Source organism: Spinacia oleracea, chromosome 3 (assembly GCF_020520425.1).
Source record: "Spinacia oleracea cultivar Varoflay chromosome 3, BTI_SOV_V1, whole genome shotgun sequence".
NCBI lineage: Eukaryota > Viridiplantae > Streptophyta > Magnoliopsida > Caryophyllales > Amaranthaceae > Spinacia > Spinacia oleracea.
The window spans coordinates 22,542,501-22,561,716 of record NC_079489.1 but is presented as its reverse complement, the minus strand read 5'-3'; the positions used below and the strand labels follow the sequence as shown (position 1 = coordinate 22,561,716).

Genomic DNA, 19,216 nt, shown 5'->3' with positions numbered 1-19,216 from the left:
ATGGGTATTCGAGTTGGGTTATAAGTAAATTGGCGCGGTAAGTGTTTGGGTGCGATCATACCAGCACTAATGCACCGGATCCCATCAGAACTCCGCAGTTAAGCGTGCTTGGGCGAGAGTAGTACTAGGATGGGTGACCTCCTGGGAAGTCCTCGTGTTGCACCCCTTTTTCGCCAAATTTCGTTTTTTTTTTTCGACGATGGTGCTTCGTTTTGGGGGAAAGTTTGGTTGCGGGGCGTAGGTCTCGGGAAAATAATGAACCTGAAAAAAAAAGGGCGGAGTTCGGAGAACCGGGCGCGAAATAACGGCATTGCGAAGGGAAACGGGGTCGTGTATGGGTATTCGAGTTGGGTTATAAGTAAATTGGCGCGGTAAGTGTTTGGGTGCGATCATACCAGCACTAATGCACCGGATCCCATCAGAACTCCGCAGTTAAGCGTGCTTGGGCGAGAGTAGTACTAGGATGGGTGACCTCCTGGGAAGTCCTCGTGTTGCACCCCTTTTTCGCCAAATTTCGTTTTTTTTTTCGACGATGGTGCTTCGTTTTGGGGGAAAGTTTGGTTGCGGGGCGTAGGTCTCGGGAAAATAATGAACCTGAAAAAAAAAGGGCGGAGTTCGGAGAACCGGGCGCGAAATAACGGCATTGCGAAGGGAAACGGGGTCGTGTATGGGTATTCGAGTTGGGTTATAAGTAAATTGGCGCGGTAAGTGTTTGGGTGCGATCATACCAGCACTAATGCACCGGATCCCATCAGAACTCCGCAGTTAAGCGTGCTTGGGCGAGAGTAGTACTAGGATGGGTGACCTCCTGGGAAGTCCTCGTGTTGCACCCCTTTTTCGCCAAATTTCGTTTTTTTTTTCGACGATGGTGCTTCGTTTTGGGGGAAAGTTTGGTTGCGGGGCGTAGGTCTCGGGAAAATAATGAACCTGAAAAAAAAAGGGCGGAGTTCGGAGAACCGGGCGCGAAATAACGGCATTGCGAAGGGAAACGGGGTCGTGTATGGGTATTCGAGTTGGGTTATAAGTAAATTGGCGCGGTAAGTGTTTGGGTGCGATCATACCAGCACTAATGCACCGGATCCCATCAGAACTCCGCAGTTAAGCGTGCTTGGGCGAGAGTAGTACTAGGATGGGTGACCTCCTGGGAAGTCCTCGTGTTGCACCCCTTTTTCGCCAAATTTCGTTTTTTTTTTCGACGATGGTGCTTCGTTTTGGGGGAAAGTTTGGTTGCGGGGCGTAGGTCTCGGGAAAATAATGAACCTGAAAAAAAAAGGGCGGAGTTCGGAGAACCGGGCGCGAAATAACGGCATTGCGAAGGGAAACGGGGTCGTGTATGGGTATTCGAGTTGGGTTATAAGTAAATTGGCGCGGTAAGTGTTTGGGTGCGATCATACCAGCACTAATGCACCGGATCCCATCAGAACTCCGCAGTTAAGCGTGCTTGGGCGAGAGTAGTACTAGGATGGGTGACCTCCTGGGAAGTCCTCGTGTTGCACCCCTTTTTCGCCAAATTTCGTTTTTTTTTTCGACGATGGTGCTTCGTTTTGGGGGAAAGTTTGGTTGCGGGGCGTAGGTCTCGGGAAAATAATGAACCTGAAAAAAAAACGGCGGAGTTCGGAGAACCGGGCGCGAAATAACGGCATTGCGAAGGGAAACGGGGTCGTGTATGGGTATTCGAGTTGGGTTATAAGTAAATTGGCGCGGTAAGTGTTTGGGTGCGATCATACCAGCACTAATGCACCGGATCCCATCAGAACTCCGCAGTTAAGCGTGCTTGGGCGAGAGTAGTACTAGGATGGGTGACCTCCTGGGAAGTCCTCGTGTTGCACCCCTTTTTCGCCAAATTTCGTTTTTTTTTTTCGACGATGGTGCTTCGTTTTGGGGGAAAGTTTGGTTGCGGGGCGTAGGTCTCGGGAAAATAATGAACCTGAAAAAAAAAAGGGCGGAGTTCGGAGAACCGGGCGCGAAATAACGGCATTGCGAAGGGAAACGGGGTCGTGTATGGGTATTCGAGTTGGGTTATAAGTAAATTGGCGCGGTAAGTGTTTGGGTGCGATCATACCAGCACTAATGCACCGGATCCCATCAGAACTCCGCAGTTAAGCGTGCTTGGGCGAGAGTAGTACTAGGATGGGTGACCTCCTGGGAAGTCCTCGTGTTGCACCCCTTTTTCGCCAAATTTCGTTTTTTTTTTCGACGATGGTGCTTCGTTTTGGGGGAAAGTTTGGTTGCGGGGCGTAGGTCTCGGGAAAATAATGAACCTGAAAAAAAAACGGCGGAGTTCGGAGAACCGGGCGCGAAATAACGGCATTGCGAAGGGAAACGGGGTCGTGTATGGGTATTCGAGTTGGGTTATAAGTAAATTGGCGCGGTAAGTGTTTGGGTGCGATCATACCAGCACTAATGCACCGGATCCCATCAGAACTCCGCAGTTAAGCGTGCTTGGGCGAGAGTAGTACTAGGATGGGTGACCTCCTGGGAAGTCCTCGTGTTGCACCCCTTTTTCGCCAAATTTCGTTTTTTTTTTCGACGATGGTGCTTCGTTTTGGGGGAAAGTTTGGTTGCGGGGCGTAGGTCTCGGGAAAATAATGAACCTGAAAAAAAAACGGCGGAGTTCGGAGAACCGGGCGCGAAATAACGGCATTGCGAAGGGAAACGGGGTCGTGTATGGGTATTCGAGTTGGGTTATAAGTAAATTGGCGCGGTAAGTGTTTGGGTGCGATCATACCAGCACTAATGCACCGGATCCCATCAGAACTCCGCAGTTAAGCGTGCTTGGGCGAGAGTAGTACTAGGATGGGTGACCTCCTGGGAAGTCCTCGTGTTGCACCCCTTTTTCGCCAAATTTCGTTTTTTTTTTCGACGATGGTGCTTCGTTTTGGGGGAAAGTTTGGTTGCGGGGCGTAGGTCTCGGGAAAATAATGAACCTGAAAAAAAAAGGGCGGAGTTCGGAGAACCGGGCGCGAAATAACGGCATTGCGAAGGGAAACGGGGTCGTGTATGGGTATTCGAGTTGGGTTATAAGTAAATTGGCGCGGTAAGTGTTTGGGTGCGATCATACCAGCACTAATGCACCGGATCCCATCAGAACTCCGCAGTTAAGCGTGCTTGGGCGAGAGTAGTACTAGGATGGGTGACCTCCTGGGAAGTCCTCGTGTTGCACCCCTTTTTCGCCAAATTTCGTTTTTTTTTTCGACGATGGTGCTTCGTTTTGGGGGAAAGTTTGGTTGCGGGGCGTAGGTCTCGGGAAAATAATGAACCTGAAAAAAAAACGGCGGAGTTCGGAGAACCGGGCGCGAAATAACGGCATTGCGAAGGGAAACGGGGTCGTGTATGGGTATTCGAGTTGGGTTATAAGTAAATTGGCGCGGTAAGTGTTTGGGTGCGATCATACCAGCACTAATGCACCGGATCCCATCAGAACTCCGCAGTTAAGCGTGCTTGGGCGAGAGTAGTACTAGGATGGGTGACCTCCTGGGAAGTCCTCGTGTTGCACCCCTTTTTCGCCAAATTTCGTTTTTTTTTTCGACGATGGTGCTTCGTTTTGGGGGAAAGTTTGGTTGCGGGGCGTAGGTCTCGGGAAAATAATGAACCTGAAAAAAAAACGGCGGAGTTCGGAGAACCGGGCGCGAAATAACGGCATTGCGAAGGGAAACGGGGTCGTGTATGGGTATTCGAGTTGGGTTATAAGTAAATTGGCGCGGTAAGTGTTTGGGTGCGATCATACCAGCACTAATGCACCGGATCCCATCAGAACTCCGCAGTTAAGCGTGCTTGGGCGAGAGTAGTACTAGGATGGGTGACCTCCTGGGAAGTCCTCGTGTTGCACCCCTTTTTCGCCAAATTTCGTTTTTTTTTTCGACGATGGTGCTTCGTTTTGGGGGAAAGTTTGGTTGCGGGGCGTAGGTCTCGGGAAAATAATGAACCTGAAAAAAAAACGGCGGAGTTCGGAGAACCGGGCGCGAAATAACGGCATTGCGAAGGGAAACGGGGTCGTGTATGGGTATTCGAGTTGGGTTATAAGTAAATTGGCGCGGTAAGTGTTTGGGTGCGATCATACCAGCACTAATGCACCGGATCCCATCAGAACTCCGCAGTTAAGCGTGCTTGGGCGAGAGTAGTACTAGGATGGGTGACCTCCTGGGAAGTCCTCGTGTTGCACCCCTTTTTCGCCAAATTTCGTTTTTTTTTTCGACGATGGTGCTTCGTTTTGGGGGAAAGTTTGGTTGCGGGGCGTAGGTCTCGGGAAAATAATGAACCTGAAAAAAAAACGGCGGAGTTCGGAGAACCGGGCGCGAAATAACGGCATTGCGAAGGGAAACGGGGTCGTGTATGGGTATTCGAGTTGGGTTATAAGTAAATTGGCGCGGTAAGTGTTTGGGTGCGATCATACCAGCACTAATGCACCGGATCCCATCAGAACTCCGCAGTTAAGCGTGCTTGGGCGAGAGTAGTACTAGGATGGGTGACCTCCTGGGAAGTCCTCGTGTTGCACCCCTTTTTCGCCAAATTTCGTTTTTTTTTTCGACGATGGTGCTTCGTTTTGGGGGAAAGTTTGGTTGCGGGGCGTAGGTCTCGGGAAAATAATGAACCTGAAAAAAAAACGGCGGAGTTCGGAGAACCGGGCGCGAAATAACGGCATTGCGAAGGGAAACGGGGTCGTGTATGGGTATTCGAGTTGGGTTATAAGTAAATTGGCGCGGTAAGTGTTTGGGTGCGATCATACCAGCACTAATGCACCGGATCCCATCAGAACTCCGCAGTTAAGCGTGCTTGGGCGAGAGTAGTACTAGGATGGGTGACCTCCTGGGAAGTCCTCGTGTTGCACCCCTTTTTCGCCAAATTTCGTTTTTTTTTTCGACGATGGTGCTTCGTTTTGGGGGAAAGTTTGGTTGCGGGGCGTAGGTCTCGGGAAAATAATGAACCTGAAAAAAAAACGGCGGAGTTCGGAGAACCGGGCGCGAAATAACGGCATTGCGAAGGGAAACGGGGTCGTGTATGGGTATTCGAGTTGGGTTATAAGTAAATTGGCGCGGTAAGTGTTTGGGTGCGATCATACCAGCACTAATGCACCGGATCCCATCAGAACTCCGCAGTTAAGCGTGCTTGGGCGAGAGTAGTACTAGGATGGGTGACCTCCTGGGAAGTCCTCGTGTTGCACCCCTTTTTCGCCAAATTTCGTTTTTTTTTTCGACGATGGTGCTTCGTTTTGGGGGAAAGTTTGGTTGCGGGGCGTAGGTCTCGGGAAAATAATGAACCTGAAAAAAAAACGGCGGAGTTCGGAGAACCGGGCGCGAAATAACGGCATTGCGAAGGGAAACGGGGTCGTGTATGGGTATTCGAGTTGGGTTATAAGTAAATTGGCGCGGTAAGTGTTTGGGTGCGATCATACCAGCACTAATGCACCGGATCCCATCAGAACTCCGCAGTTAAGCGTGCTTGGGCGAGAGTAGTACTAGGATGGGTGACCTCCTGGGAAGTCCTCGTGTTGCACCCCTTTTTCGCCAAATTTCGTTTTTTTTTTCGACGATGGTGCTTCGTTTTGGGGGAAAGTTTGGTTGCGGGGCGTAGGTCTCGGGAAAATAATGAACCTGAAAAAAAAACGGCGGAGTTCGGAGAACCGGGCGCGAAATAACGGCATTGCGAAGGGAAACGGGGTCGTGTATGGGTATTCGAGTTGGGTTATAAGTAAATTGGCGCGGTAAGTGTTTGGGTGCGATCATACCAGCACTAATGCACCGGATCCCATCAGAACTCCGCAGTTAAGCGTGCTTGGGCGAGAGTAGTACTAGGATGGGTGACCTCCTGGGAAGTCCTCGTGTTGCACCCCTTTTTCGCCAAATTTCGTTTTTTTTTTCGACGATGGTGCTTCGTTTTGGGGGAAAGTTTGGTTGCGGGGCGTAGGTCTCGGGAAAATAATGAACCTGAAAAAAAAACGGCGGAGTTCGGAGAACCGGGCGCGAAATAACGGCATTGCGAAGGGAAACGGGGTCGTGTATGGGTATTCGAGTTGGGTTATAAGTAAATTGGCGCGGTAAGTGTTTGGGTGCGATCATACCAGCACTAATGCACCGGATCCCATCAGAACTCCTGCAGTTAAGCGTGCTTGGGCGAGAGTAGTACTAGGATGGGTGACCTCCTGGGAAGTCCTCGTGTTGCACCCCTTTTTCGCCAAATTTCGTTTTTTTTTTCGACGATGGTGCTTCGTTTTGGGGGAAAGTTTGGTTGCGGGGCGTAGGTCTCGGGAAAATAATGAACCTGAAAAAAAAACGGCGGAGTTCGGAGAACCGGGCGCGAAATAACGGCATTGCGAAGGGAAACGGGGTCGTGTATGGGTATTCGAGTTGGGTTATAAGTAAATTGGCGCGGTAAGTGTTTGGGTGCGATCATACCAGCACTAATGCACCGGATCCCATCAGAACTCCGCAGTTAAGCGTGCTTGGGCGAGAGTAGTACTAGGATGGGTGACCTCCTGGGAAGTCCTCGTGTTGCACCCCTTTTTCGCCAAATTTCGTTTTTTTTTTCGACGATGGTGCTTCGTTTTGGGGGAAAGTTTGGTTGCGGGGCGTAGGTCTCGGGAAAATAATGAACCTGAAAAAAAAACGGCGGAGTTCGGAGAACCGGGCGCGAAATAACGGCATTGCGAAGGGAAACGGGGTCGTGTATGGGTATTCGAGTTGGGTTATAAGTAAATTGGCGCGGTAAGTGTTTGGGTGCGATCATACCAGCACTAATGCACCGGATCCCATCAGAACTCCGCAGTTAAGCGTGCTTGGGCGAGAGTAGTACTAGGATGGGTGACCTCCTGGGAAGTCCTCGTGTTGCACCCCTTTTTCGCCAAATTTCATTTTTTTTTCGACGATGGTGCTTCGTTTTGGGGGAAAGTTTGGTTGCGGGGCGTAGGTCTCGGGAAAATAATGAACCTGAAAAAAAAACGGCGGAGTTCGGAGAACCGGGCGCGAAATAACGGCATTGCGAAGGGAAACGGGGTCGTGTATGGGTATTCGAGTTGGGTTATAAGTAAATTGGCGCGGTAAGTGTTTGGGTGCGATCATACCAGCACTAATGCACCGGATCCCATCAGAACTCCTGCAGTTAAGCGTGCTTGGGCGAGAGTAGTACTAGGATGGGTGACCTCCTGGGAAGTCCTCGTGTTGCACCCCTTTTTCGCCAAATTTCGTTTTTTTTTTCGACGATGGTGCTTCGTTTTGGGGGAAAGTTTGGTTGCGGGGCGTAGGTCTCGGGAAAATAATGAACCTGAAAAAAAAACGGCGGAGTTCGGAGAACCGGGCGCGAAATAACGGCATTGCGAAGGGAAACGGGGTCGTGTATGGGTATTCGAGTTGGGTTATAAGTAAATTGGCGCGGTAAGTGTTTGGGTGCGATCATACCAGCACTAATGCATCGGATCCCATCAGAACTCCGCAGTTAAGCGTGCTTGGGCGAGAGTAGTACTAGGATGGGTGACCTCCTGGGAAGTCCTCGTGTTGCACCCCTTTTTCGCCAAATTTCATTTTTTTTTTCGACGATGGTGCTTCGTTTTGGGGGAAAGTTTGGTTGCGGGGCGTAGGTCTCGGGAAAATAATGAACCTGAAAAAAAAACGGCGGAGTTCGGAGAACCGGGCGCGAAATAACGGCATTGCGAAGGGAAACGGGGTCGTGTATGGGTATTCGAGTTGGGTTATAAGTAAATTGGCGCGGTAAGTGTTTGGGTGCGATCATACCAGCACTAATGCACCGGATCCCATCAGAACTCCGCAGTTAAGCGTGCTTGGGCGAGAGTAGTACTAGGATGGGTGACCTCCTGGGAAGTCCTCGTGTTGCACCCCTTTTTCGCCAAATTTCGTTTTTTTTTTCGACGATGGTGCTTCGTTTTGGGGGAAAGTTTGGTTGCGGGGCGTAGGTCTCGGGAAAATAATGAACCTGAAAAAAAAACGGCGGAGTTCGGAGAACCGGGCGCGAAATAACGGCATTGCGAAGGGAAACGGGGTCGTGTATGGGTATTCGAGTTGGGTTATAAGTAAATTGGCGCGGTAAGTGTTTGGGTGCGATCATACCAGCACTAATGCACCGGATCCCATCAGAACTCCGCAGTTAAGCGTGCTTGGGCGAGAGTAGTACTAGGATGGGTGACCTCCTGGGAAGTCCTCGTGTTGCACCCCTTTTTCGCCAAATTTCGTTTTTTTTTTCGACGATGGTGCTTCGTTTTGGGGGAAAGTTTGGTTGCGGGGCGTAGGTCTCGGGAAAATAATGAACCTGAAAAAAAAACGGCGGAGTTCGGAGAACCGGGCGCGAAATAACGGCATTGCGAAGGGAAACGGGGTCGTGTATGGGTATTCGAGTTGGGTTATAAGTAAATTGGCGCGGTAAGTGTTTGGGTGCGATCATACCAGCACTAATGCACCGGATCCCATCAGAACTCCGCAGTTAAGCGTGCTTGGGCGATAGTAGTACTAGGATGGGTGACCTCCTGGGAAGTCCTCGTGTTGCACCCCTATTTCGCCAAATTTCATTTTTTTTTCGACGATGGTGCTTCGTTTTGGGGGAAAGTTTGGTTGCGGGGCGTAGGTCTCGGGAAAATAATGAACCTGAAAAAAAAAGGGCGGAGTTCGGAGAACCGGGCGCGAAATAACGGCATTGCGAAGGGAAACGGGGTCGTGTATGGGTATTCGAGTTGGGTTATAAGTAAATTGGCGCGGTAAGTGTTTGGGTGCGATCATACCAGCACTAATGCACCGGATCCCATCAGAACTCCGCAGTTAAGCGTGCTTGGGCGAGAGTAGTACTAGGATGGGTGACCTCCTGGGAAGTCCTCGTGTTGCACCCCTTTTTCGCCAAATTTCGTTTTTTTTTCCGACGATGGTGCTTCGTTTTGGGGGAAAGTTTGGTTGCGGGGCGTAGGTCTCGGGAAAATAATGAACCTGAAAAAAAAACGGCGGAGTTCGGAGAACCGGGCGCGAAATAACGGCATTGCGAAGGGAAACGGGGTCGTGTATGGGTATTCGAGTTGGGTTATAAGTAAATTGGCGCGGTAAGTGTTTGGGTGCGATCATACCAGCACTAATGCACCGGATCCCATCAGAACTCCGCAGTTAAGCGTGCTTGGGCGAGAGTAGTACTAGGATGGGTGACCTCCTGGGAAGTCCTCGTGTTGCACCCCTTTTTCGCCAAATTTCGTTTTTTTTTTCGACGATGGTGCTTCGTTTTGGGGGAAAGTTTGGTTGCGGGGCGTAGGTCTCGGGAAAATAATGAACCTGAAAAAAAAACGGCGGAGTTCGGAGAACCGGGCGCGAAATAACGGCATTGCGAAGGGAAACGGGGTCGTGTATGGGTATTCGAGTTGGGTTATAAGTAAATTGGCGCGGTAAGTGTTTGGGTGCGATCATACCAGCACTAATGCACCGGATCCCATCAGAACTCCGCAGTTAAGCGTGCTTGGGCGAGAGTAGTACTAGGATGGGTGACCTCCTGGGAAGTCCTCGTGTTGCACCCCTTTTTCGCCAAATTTCGTTTTTTTTTTTCGACGATGGTGCTTCGTTTTGGGGGAAAGTTTGGTTGCGGGGCGTAGGTCTCGGGAAAATAATGAACCTGAAAAAAAAACGGCGGAGTTCGGAGAACCGGGCGCGAAATAAAGGCATTGCGAAGGGAAACGGGGTCGTGTATGGGTATTCGAGTTGGGTTATAAGTAAATTGGCGCGGTAAGTGTTTGGGTGCGATCATACTAGCACTAATGCACCGGATCCCGTCAGAACTCCGCAGTTAAGCGTGCTTGGGCGATAGTAGTACTAGGATGGGTGACCTCCTGGGAAGTCCTCGTGTTGCACCCCTTTTTCGCCAAATTTCGTTTTTTTTTTCGACGATGGTGCTTCGTTTTGGGGGAAAGTTTGGTTGCGGGGCGTAGGTCTCGGGAAAATAATGAACCTGAAAAAAAAAGGGCGGAGTTCGGAGAACCGGGCGCGAAATAACGGCATTGCGAAGGGAAACGGGGTCGTGTATGGGTATTCGAGTTGGGTTATAAGTAAATTGGCGCGGTAAGTGTTTGGGTGCGATCATACCAGCACTAATGCACCGGATCCCATCAGAACTCCGCAGTTAAGCGTGCTTGGGCGAGAGTAGTACTAGGATGGGTGACCTCCTGGGAAGTCCTCGTGTTGCACCCCTTTTTCGCCAAATTTCGTTTTTTTTTTCCGACGATGGTGCTTCGTTTGGGGGAAAAGTTTGGTTGCGGGGCGTAGGTCTCGGGAAAATAATGAACCTGAAAAAAAAACGGCGGAGTTCGGAGAACCGGGCGCGAAATAACGGCATTGCGAAGGGAAACGGGGTCGTGTATGGGTATTCGAGTTGGGTTATAAGTAAATTGGCGCGGTAAGTGTTTGGGTGCGATCATACCAGCACTAATGCACCGGATCCCATCAGAACTCCGCAGTCAAGCGTGCTTGGGCGATAGTAGTACTAGGATGGGTGACCTCCTGGGAAGTCCTCGTGTTGCACCCCTATTTCGCCAAATTTCGTTTTTTTTTTCGACGATGGTGCTTCGTTTTGGGGGAAAGTTTGGTTGCGGGGCGTAGGTCTCGGGAAAATAATGAACCTGAAAAAAAAACGGCGGAGTTCGGAGAACCGGGCGCGAAATAACGGCATTGCGAAGGGAAACGGGGTCGTGTATGGGTATTCGAGTTGGGTTATAAGTAAATTGGCGCGGTAAGTGTTTGGGTGCGATCATACCAGCACTAATGCACCGGATCCCATCAGAACTCCGCAGTTAAGCGTGCTTGGGCGAGAGTAGTACTAGGATGGGTGACCTCCTGGGAAGTCCTCGTGTTGCACCCCTTTTTCGCCAAATTTCGTTTTTTTTTTCGACGATGGTGCTTCGTTTTGGGGGAAAGTTTGGTTGCGGGGCGTAGGTCTCGGGAAAATAATGAACCTAAAAAAAAAAGGGCGGAGTTCGGAGAACCGGGCGCGAAATAACGGCATTGTGAAGGGAAACGGGGTCGTGTATGGGTATTCGAGTTGGTTATAAGTAAATTGGCGCGGTAAGTGTTTGGGTGCGATCATACCAGCACTAATGCACCGGATCCCATCAGAACTCCGCAGTTAAGCGTGCTTGGCGAGAGTGGTACTAGGATGGGTGACCTCCTGGGAAGTCCTCGTGTTGCACCCCTATTTCGCCAAATTTCATTTTTTTTTTCGACGATGGTGCTTCGTTTTGGGGGAAAGTTTGGTTGCGGGGCGTAGGTCTCGGGAAAATAATGAACCTGAAAAAAAACGGCGGAGTTCGGAGAACCGGGCGCGAAATAACGGCATTGCGAAGGGAAACGGGGTCGTGTATGGGTATTCGAGTTGGGTTATAAGTAAATTGGCGCGGTAAGTGTTTGGGTGCGATCATACCAGCACTAATGCACCGGATCCCATCTAAACTCCGCAGTTAAGCGTGCTTGGGCGAGAGTAGTACTAGGATGGGTGACCTCCTGGGAAGTCCTCGTGTTGCACCCCTTTTCGCCAAATTTCGTTTTTTTTTCGACGATGGTGCTTCGTTTTGGGGGAAAGTTTGGTTGCGGGGCGTAGGTCTCGGGAAAATAATGAACCTGAAAAAAAAACGGCGGAGTTCGGAGAACCGGGCGCGAAATAACGGCATTGCGAAGGGAAACGGGGTCGTGTATGGGTATTCGAGTTGGGTTATAAGTAAATTGGCGCGGTAAGTGTTTGGGTGCGATCATACTAGCACTAATGCACCGGATCCCATCAGAACTCCGCAGTCAAGCGTGCTTGGGCGATAGTAGTACTAGGATGGGTGACCTCCTAGGAAGTCCTCGTGTTGCACCCCTTTTTCGCCAAATTTCGTTTTTTTTTCGACGATGGTGCTTCGTTTTGGGGGAAAGTTTGGTTGCGGGGCGTAGGTCTCGGGAAAATAATGAACCTGAAAAAAAAACGGCGGAGTTCGGAGAACCGGGCGCGAAATAACGGCATTGCGAAGGGAAACGGGGTCGTGTATGGGTATTCGAGTTGGGTTATAAGTAAATTGGCGCGGTAAGTGTTTAGGTGCGATCATACCAGCACTAATGCACCGGATCCCATCAGAACTCCGCAGTTAAGCGTGCTTGGGCGAGAGTAGTACTAGGATGGGTGACCTCCTGGGAAGTCCTCGTGTTGCACCCCTTTTTCGCCAAATTTCGTTTTTTTTTCCGACGATGGTGCTTCGTTTAGGGGAAAAGTTTGGTCGCGGGGCGTAGGTCTCGGGAAAATAAGGAACCTGAAAAAAAAACGGCGGAGTTCGGAGAACCGGGCGCGAAATAACGGCATTGCGAAGGGAAACGGGGTCGTGTATGGGTATTCGAGTTGGGTTATAAGTAAATTGGCGCGGTAAGTGTTTGGGTGCGATCATACTAGCACTAATGCACCGGATCCCATCAGAACTCCGCAGTCAAGCGTGCTTGGGCGATAGTAGTACTAGGATGGGTGACCTCCTGGGAAGTCCTCGTGTTGCACCCCTTTTTCGCCAAATTTCGTTTTTTTTTCGACGATGGTGCTTCGTTTTGGGGGAAAGTTTGGTTGCGGGGCGTAGGTCTCGGGAAAATAATGAACCTGAAAAAAAAACGGCGGAGTTCGGAGAACCGGGCGCGAAATAACGGCATTGCGAAGGGAAACGGGGTCGTGTATGGGTATTCGAGTTGGGTTATAAGTAAATTGGCGCGGTAAGTGTTTGGGTGCGATCATACCAGCACTAATGCACCGGATCCCATCAGAACTCTACAGTTAAGCGTGCTTGGGCGAGAGTAGTACTAGGATGGGTGACCTCCTGGGAAGTCCTCGTGTTGCACCCCTTTTTCGCCAAATTTCGTTTTTTTTTTCGACGATGGTGCTTCGTTTTGGGGGAAAGTTTGGTTGCGGGGCGTAGGTCTCGGGAAAATAATGAACCTGAAAAAAAAACGGCGGAGTTCGGAGAACCGGGCGCGAAATAAAGGCATTGCGAAGGGAAACGGGGTCGTGTATGGGTATTCGAGTTGGGTTATAAGTAAATTGGCGCGGTAAGTGTTTGGGTGCGATCATACCAGCACTAATGCACCGGATCCCATCAGAACTCCGCAGTTAAGCGTGCTTGGGCGAGAGTAGTACTAGGATGGGTGACCTCCTGGGAAGTCCTCGTGTTGCACCCCTTTTTCGCCAAATTTCGTTTTTTTTTCGACGATGGTGCTTCGTTTTGGGGGAAAGTTTGGTTGCGGGGCGTAGGTCTCGGGAAAATAATGAACCTGAAAAAAAAAGGGCGGAGTTCGGAGAACCGGGCGCGAAATAACGGCATTGTGAAGGGAAACGGGGTCGTGTATGGGTATTCGAGTTGGTTATAAGTAAATTGGCGCGGTAAGTCTTTGGGTGCGATCATACCAGCACTAATGCACCGGATCCCATCAGAACTCCGCAGTTAAGCGTGCTTGGCGAGAGTGGTACTAGGATGGGTGACCTCCTGGGAAGTCCTCGTGTTGCACCCCTTTTTCGCCAAATTTCATTTTTTTTTCCGACGATGGTGCTTCGTTTTGGGGGAAAGTTTGGTTGCGGGGCGTAGGTCTCGGGAAAATAATGAACCTGAAAAAAAACGGCGGAGTTCGGAGATCCGGGCGCGAAATAACGGCATTGCGAAGGGAAACGGGGTCGTGTATGGGTATTCGAGTTGGGTTATAAGTAAATTGGCGCGGTAAGTGTTTGGGTGCGATCATACCAGCACTAATGCACCGGATCCCATCAAAACTCCGCAGTTAAGCGTGCTTGGGCGAGAGTAGTACTAGGATGGGTGACCTCCTGGGAAGTCCTCGTGTTGCACCCCTTTTCGCCAAATTTCGTTTTTTTTTTTCGACGATGGTGCTTCGTTTTGGGGGAAAGTTTGGTTGCGGGGCGTAGGTCTCGGGAAAATAATGAACCTGAAAAAAAAACGGCGGAGTTCGGAGAACCGGGCGCGAAATAACGGCATTGCGAAGGGAAACGGGGTCGTGTATGGGTATTCGAGTTGGGTTATAAGTAAATTGGCGCGGTAAGTGTTTGGGTGCGATCATACCAGCACTAATGCACCGGATCCCATCAGAACTCCGCAGTTAAGCGTGCTTGGGCGAGAGTAGTACTAGGATCGGTGACCTCCTGGGAAGTCCTCGTGTTGCACCCCTTTTTCGCCAAATTTCGTTTTTTTTTCGACGATGGTGCTTCGTTTTGGGGGAAAGTTTGGTTCCGGGGCGTAGGTCTCGGGAAAATAATGAACCTGAAAAAAAAACGGCGGAGTTCGGAGAACCGGGCGCGAAATAACGGCATTGCGAAGGGAAACGGGGTCGTGTATGGGTATTCGAGTTGGGTTATAAGTAAATTGGCGCGGTAAGTGTTTAGGTGCGATCATACCAGCACTAATGCACCGGATCCCATCAGAACTCCGCAGTTAAGCGTGCTTGGGCGAGAGTAGTACTAGGATGGGTGACCTCCTGGGAAGTCCTCGTGTTTGCACCCCTTTTTCGCCAAATTTCGTTTTTTTTCCGACGATGGTGCTTCGTTTTGGGGGAAAGTTTGGTTGCGAAGCGTAGGTCTCGGGAAAATAATGAACCTGAAAAAAAAACGGCGGAGTTCGGAGAACCGGGCGCGAAATAACGGCATTGCGAAGGGAAACGGGGTCGTGTATGGGTATTCGAGTTGGGTTATAAGTAAATTGGAGCGGTAAGTGTTTGGGTGCGATCATACCAGCACTAATGCACCGGATCCCATCAGAACTCCGCAGTTAAGCGTGCTTGGGCGAGAGTAGTACTAGGATCGGTGACCTCCTGGGAAGTCCTCGTGTTGCACCCCTTTTTCGTCAAATTTCGTTTTTTTTTTCGACGATGGTGCTTCGTTTTGGGGGAAAGTTTGGTTGCGGGGCGTAGGTCTCGGGAAAATAATGAACCTGAAAGAAAAAACGGCGGAGTTCGGAGAACCGGGCGCGAAATAACGGCATTGCGAAGGGAAACGGGGTCGTGTATGGGTATTCGAGTTGGGTTATAAGTAAATTGGCGCGGTAAGTGTTTGGGTGCGATCATACCAGCACTAATGCACCGGATCCCATCAGAACTTCGCAGTTAAGCGTGCTTGGGCGAGAGTAGTACTAGGATGGGTGACCTCCTGGGAAGTCCTCGTGTTGCACCCCTTTTTCGCCAAATTTCGTTTTTTTTTTCGACGATGGTGCTTCGTTTTGGGGGAAAGTTTGGTTGCGGGGCGTAGGTCCCGGGAAAATAATGAACCTGAAAGAAAAAACGGCGGAGTTCGGAGAACCGGGCGCGAAATAACGGCATTGCGAAGGGAAACGGGGTCGTGTATGGGTAGACCTGTCAAAAATCGACCCGACCCGAAAACCGACCCGAACCCGACCCGAAAAAAGTGGGTCCTGAACAAGATTTCTCAACCCGTAACCCGTTTTTATCCGAACCCGAACAACCCGTAAATTTCGGGTCCAAAACGGGTCGGGTTCGGTATGACCCGTCGGGTTTAGTGATAAAGTGAAAATTTTATTTTTTTTTAAAAAAAAAAAAAAACCCAAACCTAAACACTAACAGTCCCTTACTCGCTTACTCTCAAACAGCCGTTATCTGCTCTCAAACACTCATCTCTCATTCTCTCTCATACTCTCAGACTCTCGGTTTACCGCCGACATGGGTCGACGGTCAAGCTCTCGTCCTCCCTTGCATAAGCGAGGAGGTTCTCCGGCAGGTCGCGTTCCATTTCCTCGTGGTCAATCAATTTTTTCATCCTCTTCATCTCCCACTCTCGAAGAAGGTAACCCTTTAATTCTTTAAAGCTTTAATCCTCTATCAATTATTCAATTTTAGACTTTAAATTCAATAATTATTTTAAAAATATATAATATCATCATGTTTTGCCGTTTTGGTGTAGTTTGTTCGGTTAATTTGCTGCTAGTCTGCTACTATTTTGTTATTAATTTGGCATAATTTTTTCTAGGTTTTGGGTTTGCTGGTTAGATTGAGAAATATTAATTTGGCATAATTTTTAATAGGTTAATTTGCTGCTTCTATTTAGTTGTTCTTATTTGCAAGGCCCTGCAAATCTGCAATATAGTAATAATGGCTTTCGATGAACTTTTGGTTGGATTTTATGTTCCGTTGGATGCAACAATATGTATATGAATAGTGAACTAATTAATGAAAATGTTGATTTTGTTTGTGGGGTTTTGTTTGAGTGATGGCTGGTTTGAGGAGGTCAGGTAGTGAAAGGACTCCTTAAGTCCTTTTCCATAATTTATTTGCATTTTTATGTGGGTTTATTGCTGCATATCGAAAGTGAATAACATATTTAGAGTGTTAGAGTTGTATTGTTGTACAGGCTATCATCATTCAATGATTCTGTCGTCTTACAAACTAAAATTTGTAATAGGTTGAAACTAAATACAACAATTACAAAACAGGTCATACATTTTAAATTTGTAATAGGTTGCCTCATGTTTAACTCTGATCATTTTAAATTTGTAATTGCTGTAGGAGTTGAGCCTAATTTGGGTGGTGCAAGTACCGGTGATACTAGTCGCGGTGGTGAGAGTGGACAAGAAACTAATGACTCATGTGGGAGTCGCAAAAGGAAATGGGCATCAACTGTTTGGGACCAGTATAATTGCTTCGACGGTGGCGAGTTCAATGACAAACGACCAAGAGCTTATTGCAAATATTGCAACCAAGGACCTGTGTTTGCTGATTCTCATAATGGTACAACTAATTTCAAACGTCATACTGAAATTTGTCCTAAACTTGCTAGTTTTGATGTTGGTCAAATGTTTTTAGATAAAGAGGCAAAAAAACCTAAAAAGTTTAATCATCTTATCTACAAAAAGAAAGTTGCATTAGCTATCATTATGCATGGTTATAGTTACTCGTTTGCTGAACATGAAGGGAATAGGGATATTGATATGTATTTGAATGATGAGTGCAAGCCAATTTGTCGAAATACAGCTAGGAATTGGACTATTAAAGTTCATATGCTAGAGAAAAAAAAGCTTAAGAGAGAATTGCAAGAGGTTCCTGGGAAGATATGCTTAACAAGTGATATGTGGACGTCTTCTGTTGGTCAAGGTTACCTTTCTTTGACAGCTCATTATGTAGATGAGAATTGGAAGTTGCAGAATAAGATACTTAACTTTTGTCATTTACCTCCTCCTCATAATGCCCAAGCTTTGCATGATAAGGTTCTTGCTCTTTTAAAGGGATGGGGAATTCATAAGAAAATCTTTTCTATCACATTAGACAATGCTAGATGCAATGACAATATGCAAGATTTGTTGGCTGATAGTCTTTCTGTGTTTGGTAGATTACCTTCTGATGGTGATTACTTTCACATTCGTTGTGGTGCTCATGTATTAAACTTGATTGTTCAAGATGGGTTGGGTATTGTTTGTGATGCTATGAATAAAGTTAGACAATCAGTTAGATATTGGACTAGCTCTGAGGCTAGAAAACTAAAATTTCGTGAGTGTGCTCTTAGTATTGGTATTGATTGTTCCAAGGGTTTTTGGTTGGATTGTCCTACGAGATGAAATTCTACGTTTACAATGCTTGAAAGGGCTTTTATTTATCGTGCTGTTTTCACAAGGATGGTAAGGATTGGTAATGCAAGTACGCCTCAAGCTCCAACGGAGGATGAATGGTCTAAACTTGAGAAGATATGTGCACTATTAAGACCTTTTGATGCGATTACCAAACGATTTTCTGGTAGGAATTATCCAACTGCCAATTTGTATTTAATGCATGTTTGGACAATCGAGTCTCTCATAAGGAGTTATTGTAATCATGAGGATGAGACATTGAACAGTATGGGAAAGAAGATGAAAGATAAATTTGACAAGTATTGGGAATCTTACAGCATGATTCTTTCTTTAGCTGCAATTTTTGATCCTCGCTTGAAACTTCAATATGTTAAGTTCTGCTTTACGCAACTGGATGCTAGAAGTGCTGAATATAAGACTGAACAAGTGAAAGAATCTCTCTTCAAGCTCTTTGAAGAGTATGCCACAAATGGTAATGTGCAAGATAATGTCCCTGGAGCTAGATGTGAAAGTAACCACCTTGCTGTAAGTTCCTTATCTTTCATCTATAATTTTTATTGGTCATGTTATTAAATGGTTTATAATTTGTCCCAATGTCTATGTTTGTTCTATGTAGGCATTTTCGAACTTTGAGAATTCCTCGTTTCAAGGTAGAACACAACTTGATGACTATTTGGGTGAGCATAAACTAGATCCTTTGGCAGAATTGGATGTTCTTCAATGGTGGAAAGTTAATGAAATAAGGTTTCCACAAGTTGCAAAAATGGCTAGAGAATTGTTAAGCATCCCTATTACTACCGTTGCATCTGAGTCGGCTTTTAGCTTAGGAAGTAGGATATTAACAAAGTGGAGAGCTTCTTTGTTACCTGATAATGCAGAAGTTTTAATTACAACTCGGAGTTGGCTAATTGGCTACGATGTCGAAAAGGGTAAGTCATTTATCTTCTAAAAATTAAAATTTTAAGCTCATTTTAATTACCTTTATGTGTAATATATTTCTTAATTAATTGAATTTCTTGAAGGTGACAATTCTCTTGATGATGGTATTGAGATTCCTCTTCTTCAAGATCCTAACATTGCACCTCAAGAAATCAGTGATGATGAGTATGGTGAAGACGAGGAGGACTTTTGAGAAAAGTTATGACTACATTTGGGAGCATCTTGTTTTATTTTGCGTTGTCGGAACTTTGTTTTATTAAGCTTCACTTGACTCTATTAGTAACTTTTAGATTGTATTTTTAATTTGAGCATGGCTTTATTTGGAATACTTGTAAGTTGGAACTAAATTACGAGGACCTTTTCTACTGTGCATACTTGGTTTTGACTGCTGCTTCTGCTTGGTCTTGTTGTTCTTTGGCTTCTGTTGTGGACCTGTGGTGTCTGATTGCAGTCTGATTGGCAGACTTCTATTGCTGCTTGCTGCAGGTTATGTTTATTGAATGAATGGTTGCAGACTTCTATTGTTGCATGATGTTGCTTCTTTCATGCTTGTTACAGGTTCTGTTCATTATGGTTTATGTTGAGTCAATGAATAGCTGCAGGTTCAGTATACAGAAACCTAAATGAATGAATGGTTGCAGACTTGCAGGTTCTGTTCCGTTGCTGCTTCTTTCATGCTTGTTGCTTGCTGCTGCTTCATTCATGCTTGCTGAATTCTTTAACTTCAGTCTG

At 47.5% G+C, this 19,216-nt stretch overlaps 1 protein-coding gene and 46 non-coding genes across 48 annotated transcripts; all 47 read left to right on the top strand.

The window, feature by feature from the left end:
- Positions 1-47: 47 nt before the first annotated feature.
- On the top strand, positions 48-166 carry LOC130471041 (5S ribosomal RNA). Its single transcript, XR_008931735.1, has one exon. It is a non-coding gene; the product is annotated as a 5S ribosomal RNA (ribosomal RNA).
- A 215-nt stretch (positions 167-381) lies between these two features.
- LOC130471030 (5S ribosomal RNA) lies at positions 382-500 on the top strand. Its single transcript, XR_008931725.1, has one exon. It is a non-coding gene; the product is annotated as a 5S ribosomal RNA (ribosomal RNA).
- A 214-nt stretch (positions 501-714) lies between these two features.
- On the top strand, positions 715-833 carry LOC130471019 (5S ribosomal RNA). Its single transcript, XR_008931717.1, has one exon. It is a non-coding gene; the product is annotated as a 5S ribosomal RNA (ribosomal RNA).
- A 214-nt stretch (positions 834-1,047) lies between these two features.
- LOC130471008 (5S ribosomal RNA) lies at positions 1,048-1,166 on the top strand. The gene has a single exon (XR_008931709.1). It is a non-coding gene; the product is annotated as a 5S ribosomal RNA (ribosomal RNA).
- A 214-nt stretch (positions 1,167-1,380) lies between these two features.
- Positions 1,381-1,499, top strand: LOC130470997 (5S ribosomal RNA). Its single transcript, XR_008931701.1, has one exon. It is a non-coding gene; the product is annotated as a 5S ribosomal RNA (ribosomal RNA).
- A 214-nt stretch (positions 1,500-1,713) lies between these two features.
- LOC130470986 (5S ribosomal RNA) lies at positions 1,714-1,832 on the top strand. The gene has a single exon (XR_008931693.1). It is a non-coding gene; the product is annotated as a 5S ribosomal RNA (ribosomal RNA).
- Positions 1,833-2,048: 216 nt separating this feature from the next.
- Positions 2,049-2,167, top strand: LOC130470974 (5S ribosomal RNA). The gene has a single exon (XR_008931683.1). It is a non-coding gene; the product is annotated as a 5S ribosomal RNA (ribosomal RNA).
- Positions 2,168-2,381: 214 nt separating this feature from the next.
- On the top strand, positions 2,382-2,500 carry LOC130470963 (5S ribosomal RNA). Its single transcript, XR_008931674.1, has one exon. It is a non-coding gene; the product is annotated as a 5S ribosomal RNA (ribosomal RNA).
- A 214-nt stretch (positions 2,501-2,714) lies between these two features.
- LOC130470952 (5S ribosomal RNA) lies at positions 2,715-2,833 on the top strand. The gene has a single exon (XR_008931664.1). It is a non-coding gene; the product is annotated as a 5S ribosomal RNA (ribosomal RNA).
- Positions 2,834-3,047: 214 nt separating this feature from the next.
- LOC130470941 (5S ribosomal RNA) lies at positions 3,048-3,166 on the top strand. Its single transcript, XR_008931654.1, has one exon. It is a non-coding gene; the product is annotated as a 5S ribosomal RNA (ribosomal RNA).
- A 214-nt stretch (positions 3,167-3,380) lies between these two features.
- On the top strand, positions 3,381-3,499 carry LOC130470930 (5S ribosomal RNA). Its single transcript, XR_008931645.1, has one exon. It is a non-coding gene; the product is annotated as a 5S ribosomal RNA (ribosomal RNA).
- A 214-nt stretch (positions 3,500-3,713) lies between these two features.
- Positions 3,714-3,832, top strand: LOC130470919 (5S ribosomal RNA). The gene has a single exon (XR_008931634.1). It is a non-coding gene; the product is annotated as a 5S ribosomal RNA (ribosomal RNA).
- Positions 3,833-4,046: 214 nt separating this feature from the next.
- On the top strand, positions 4,047-4,165 carry LOC130470908 (5S ribosomal RNA). Its single transcript, XR_008931624.1, has one exon. It is a non-coding gene; the product is annotated as a 5S ribosomal RNA (ribosomal RNA).
- Positions 4,166-4,379: 214 nt separating this feature from the next.
- Positions 4,380-4,498, top strand: LOC130470897 (5S ribosomal RNA). Its single transcript, XR_008931615.1, has one exon. It is a non-coding gene; the product is annotated as a 5S ribosomal RNA (ribosomal RNA).
- A 214-nt stretch (positions 4,499-4,712) lies between these two features.
- Positions 4,713-4,831, top strand: LOC130470889 (5S ribosomal RNA). The gene has a single exon (XR_008931613.1). It is a non-coding gene; the product is annotated as a 5S ribosomal RNA (ribosomal RNA).
- A 214-nt stretch (positions 4,832-5,045) lies between these two features.
- Positions 5,046-5,164, top strand: LOC130470878 (5S ribosomal RNA). Its single transcript, XR_008931602.1, has one exon. It is a non-coding gene; the product is annotated as a 5S ribosomal RNA (ribosomal RNA).
- A 214-nt stretch (positions 5,165-5,378) lies between these two features.
- On the top strand, positions 5,379-5,497 carry LOC130470865 (5S ribosomal RNA). The gene has a single exon (XR_008931589.1). It is a non-coding gene; the product is annotated as a 5S ribosomal RNA (ribosomal RNA).
- Positions 5,498-5,711: 214 nt separating this feature from the next.
- Positions 5,712-5,830, top strand: LOC130470854 (5S ribosomal RNA). The gene has a single exon (XR_008931578.1). It is a non-coding gene; the product is annotated as a 5S ribosomal RNA (ribosomal RNA).
- Positions 5,831-6,044: 214 nt separating this feature from the next.
- Positions 6,045-6,164, top strand: LOC130470846 (5S ribosomal RNA). The gene has a single exon (XR_008931570.1). It is a non-coding gene; the product is annotated as a 5S ribosomal RNA (ribosomal RNA).
- A 214-nt stretch (positions 6,165-6,378) lies between these two features.
- On the top strand, positions 6,379-6,497 carry LOC130470843 (5S ribosomal RNA). Its single transcript, XR_008931567.1, has one exon. It is a non-coding gene; the product is annotated as a 5S ribosomal RNA (ribosomal RNA).
- Positions 6,498-6,711: 214 nt separating this feature from the next.
- LOC130470832 (5S ribosomal RNA) lies at positions 6,712-6,830 on the top strand. The gene has a single exon (XR_008931556.1). It is a non-coding gene; the product is annotated as a 5S ribosomal RNA (ribosomal RNA).
- A 213-nt stretch (positions 6,831-7,043) lies between these two features.
- On the top strand, positions 7,044-7,163 carry LOC130470845 (5S ribosomal RNA). The gene has a single exon (XR_008931569.1). It is a non-coding gene; the product is annotated as a 5S ribosomal RNA (ribosomal RNA).
- Positions 7,164-7,377: 214 nt separating this feature from the next.
- On the top strand, positions 7,378-7,496 carry LOC130470826 (5S ribosomal RNA). The gene has a single exon (XR_008931550.1). It is a non-coding gene; the product is annotated as a 5S ribosomal RNA (ribosomal RNA).
- A 214-nt stretch (positions 7,497-7,710) lies between these two features.
- LOC130470821 (5S ribosomal RNA) lies at positions 7,711-7,829 on the top strand. Its single transcript, XR_008931545.1, has one exon. It is a non-coding gene; the product is annotated as a 5S ribosomal RNA (ribosomal RNA).
- Positions 7,830-8,043: 214 nt separating this feature from the next.
- Positions 8,044-8,162, top strand: LOC130470810 (5S ribosomal RNA). The gene has a single exon (XR_008931534.1). It is a non-coding gene; the product is annotated as a 5S ribosomal RNA (ribosomal RNA).
- A 214-nt stretch (positions 8,163-8,376) lies between these two features.
- On the top strand, positions 8,377-8,495 carry LOC130470837 (5S ribosomal RNA). The gene has a single exon (XR_008931561.1). It is a non-coding gene; the product is annotated as a 5S ribosomal RNA (ribosomal RNA).
- A 213-nt stretch (positions 8,496-8,708) lies between these two features.
- LOC130470799 (5S ribosomal RNA) lies at positions 8,709-8,827 on the top strand. Its single transcript, XR_008931523.1, has one exon. It is a non-coding gene; the product is annotated as a 5S ribosomal RNA (ribosomal RNA).
- A 214-nt stretch (positions 8,828-9,041) lies between these two features.
- LOC130470788 (5S ribosomal RNA) lies at positions 9,042-9,160 on the top strand. The gene has a single exon (XR_008931512.1). It is a non-coding gene; the product is annotated as a 5S ribosomal RNA (ribosomal RNA).
- A 214-nt stretch (positions 9,161-9,374) lies between these two features.
- On the top strand, positions 9,375-9,493 carry LOC130470777 (5S ribosomal RNA). Its single transcript, XR_008931501.1, has one exon. It is a non-coding gene; the product is annotated as a 5S ribosomal RNA (ribosomal RNA).
- Positions 9,494-9,708: 215 nt separating this feature from the next.
- LOC130470859 (5S ribosomal RNA) lies at positions 9,709-9,827 on the top strand. The gene has a single exon (XR_008931583.1). It is a non-coding gene; the product is annotated as a 5S ribosomal RNA (ribosomal RNA).
- A 214-nt stretch (positions 9,828-10,041) lies between these two features.
- Positions 10,042-10,160, top strand: LOC130470766 (5S ribosomal RNA). The gene has a single exon (XR_008931490.1). It is a non-coding gene; the product is annotated as a 5S ribosomal RNA (ribosomal RNA).
- Positions 10,161-10,375: 215 nt separating this feature from the next.
- LOC130470857 (5S ribosomal RNA) lies at positions 10,376-10,494 on the top strand. The gene has a single exon (XR_008931581.1). It is a non-coding gene; the product is annotated as a 5S ribosomal RNA (ribosomal RNA).
- Positions 10,495-10,708: 214 nt separating this feature from the next.
- On the top strand, positions 10,709-10,827 carry LOC130471200 (5S ribosomal RNA). The gene has a single exon (XR_008931861.1). It is a non-coding gene; the product is annotated as a 5S ribosomal RNA (ribosomal RNA).
- A 213-nt stretch (positions 10,828-11,040) lies between these two features.
- LOC130470877 (5S ribosomal RNA) lies at positions 11,041-11,158 on the top strand. The gene has a single exon (XR_008931601.1). It is a non-coding gene; the product is annotated as a 5S ribosomal RNA (ribosomal RNA).
- Positions 11,159-11,371: 213 nt separating this feature from the next.
- LOC130470835 (5S ribosomal RNA) lies at positions 11,372-11,490 on the top strand. The gene has a single exon (XR_008931559.1). It is a non-coding gene; the product is annotated as a 5S ribosomal RNA (ribosomal RNA).
- Positions 11,491-11,702: 212 nt separating this feature from the next.
- On the top strand, positions 11,703-11,821 carry LOC130470885 (5S ribosomal RNA). Its single transcript, XR_008931609.1, has one exon. It is a non-coding gene; the product is annotated as a 5S ribosomal RNA (ribosomal RNA).
- Positions 11,822-12,034: 213 nt separating this feature from the next.
- On the top strand, positions 12,035-12,153 carry LOC130470819 (5S ribosomal RNA). Its single transcript, XR_008931543.1, has one exon. It is a non-coding gene; the product is annotated as a 5S ribosomal RNA (ribosomal RNA).
- A 214-nt stretch (positions 12,154-12,367) lies between these two features.
- LOC130470869 (5S ribosomal RNA) lies at positions 12,368-12,486 on the top strand. Its single transcript, XR_008931593.1, has one exon. It is a non-coding gene; the product is annotated as a 5S ribosomal RNA (ribosomal RNA).
- A 213-nt stretch (positions 12,487-12,699) lies between these two features.
- Positions 12,700-12,818, top strand: LOC130470840 (5S ribosomal RNA). Its single transcript, XR_008931564.1, has one exon. It is a non-coding gene; the product is annotated as a 5S ribosomal RNA (ribosomal RNA).
- A 214-nt stretch (positions 12,819-13,032) lies between these two features.
- LOC130471091 (5S ribosomal RNA) lies at positions 13,033-13,151 on the top strand. The gene has a single exon (XR_008931771.1). It is a non-coding gene; the product is annotated as a 5S ribosomal RNA (ribosomal RNA).
- A 212-nt stretch (positions 13,152-13,363) lies between these two features.
- Positions 13,364-13,481, top strand: LOC130470876 (5S ribosomal RNA). The gene has a single exon (XR_008931599.1). It is a non-coding gene; the product is annotated as a 5S ribosomal RNA (ribosomal RNA).
- A 213-nt stretch (positions 13,482-13,694) lies between these two features.
- LOC130470833 (5S ribosomal RNA) lies at positions 13,695-13,813 on the top strand. The gene has a single exon (XR_008931557.1). It is a non-coding gene; the product is annotated as a 5S ribosomal RNA (ribosomal RNA).
- A 214-nt stretch (positions 13,814-14,027) lies between these two features.
- On the top strand, positions 14,028-14,146 carry LOC130470848 (5S ribosomal RNA). The gene has a single exon (XR_008931572.1). It is a non-coding gene; the product is annotated as a 5S ribosomal RNA (ribosomal RNA).
- Positions 14,147-14,359: 213 nt separating this feature from the next.
- LOC130470842 (5S ribosomal RNA) lies at positions 14,360-14,479 on the top strand. Its single transcript, XR_008931566.1, has one exon. It is a non-coding gene; the product is annotated as a 5S ribosomal RNA (ribosomal RNA).
- A 213-nt stretch (positions 14,480-14,692) lies between these two features.
- LOC130470847 (5S ribosomal RNA) lies at positions 14,693-14,811 on the top strand. Its single transcript, XR_008931571.1, has one exon. It is a non-coding gene; the product is annotated as a 5S ribosomal RNA (ribosomal RNA).
- A 215-nt stretch (positions 14,812-15,026) lies between these two features.
- On the top strand, positions 15,027-15,145 carry LOC130470827 (5S ribosomal RNA). Its single transcript, XR_008931551.1, has one exon. It is a non-coding gene; the product is annotated as a 5S ribosomal RNA (ribosomal RNA).
- Positions 15,146-16,571: 1,426 nt separating this feature from the next.
- On the top strand, positions 16,572-18,856 carry LOC130470242 (zinc finger BED domain-containing protein DAYSLEEPER). Of its 2 annotated transcripts, XM_056839929.1 has the most exons (4): positions 16,572-16,712; positions 17,593-18,070; positions 18,162-18,474; positions 18,568-18,856. In XM_056839929.1, the coding sequence occupies exons 2-4, from the start codon at positions 17,594-17,596 to the stop codon at positions 18,675-18,677; spliced, it is 900 nt and encodes a 299-aa protein (XP_056695907.1). In that variant the 5' UTR covers positions 16,572-16,712; position 17,593; the 3' UTR covers positions 18,678-18,856. The 2 variants fall into 2 exon arrangements, with proteins under 2 accessions (XP_056695907.1, XP_056695906.1); XM_056839928.1 differs by lacking the exon at positions 16,572-16,712 and having other exon boundaries at positions 17,552-18,070.
- Positions 18,857-19,216: the final 360 nt, after the last annotated feature.

Coding starts and splice junctions, on each gene's coding strand:
- LOC130470242 (XM_056839928.1), top strand. CDS start 17,552: ATGCTTGAAAGGGCTTTTATTTATCGTGCTGTTTTCACAAGGATGGTA. Junction 18,071..18,161: donor GTGAAAGTAACCACCTTGCT/GTAAGTTCCTTA, acceptor TGTTCTATGTAG/GCATTTTCGAACTTTGAGAA. Junction 18,475..18,567: donor TGGCTACGATGTCGAAAAGG/GTAAGTCATTTA, acceptor AATTTCTTGAAG/GTGACAATTCTCTTGATGAT.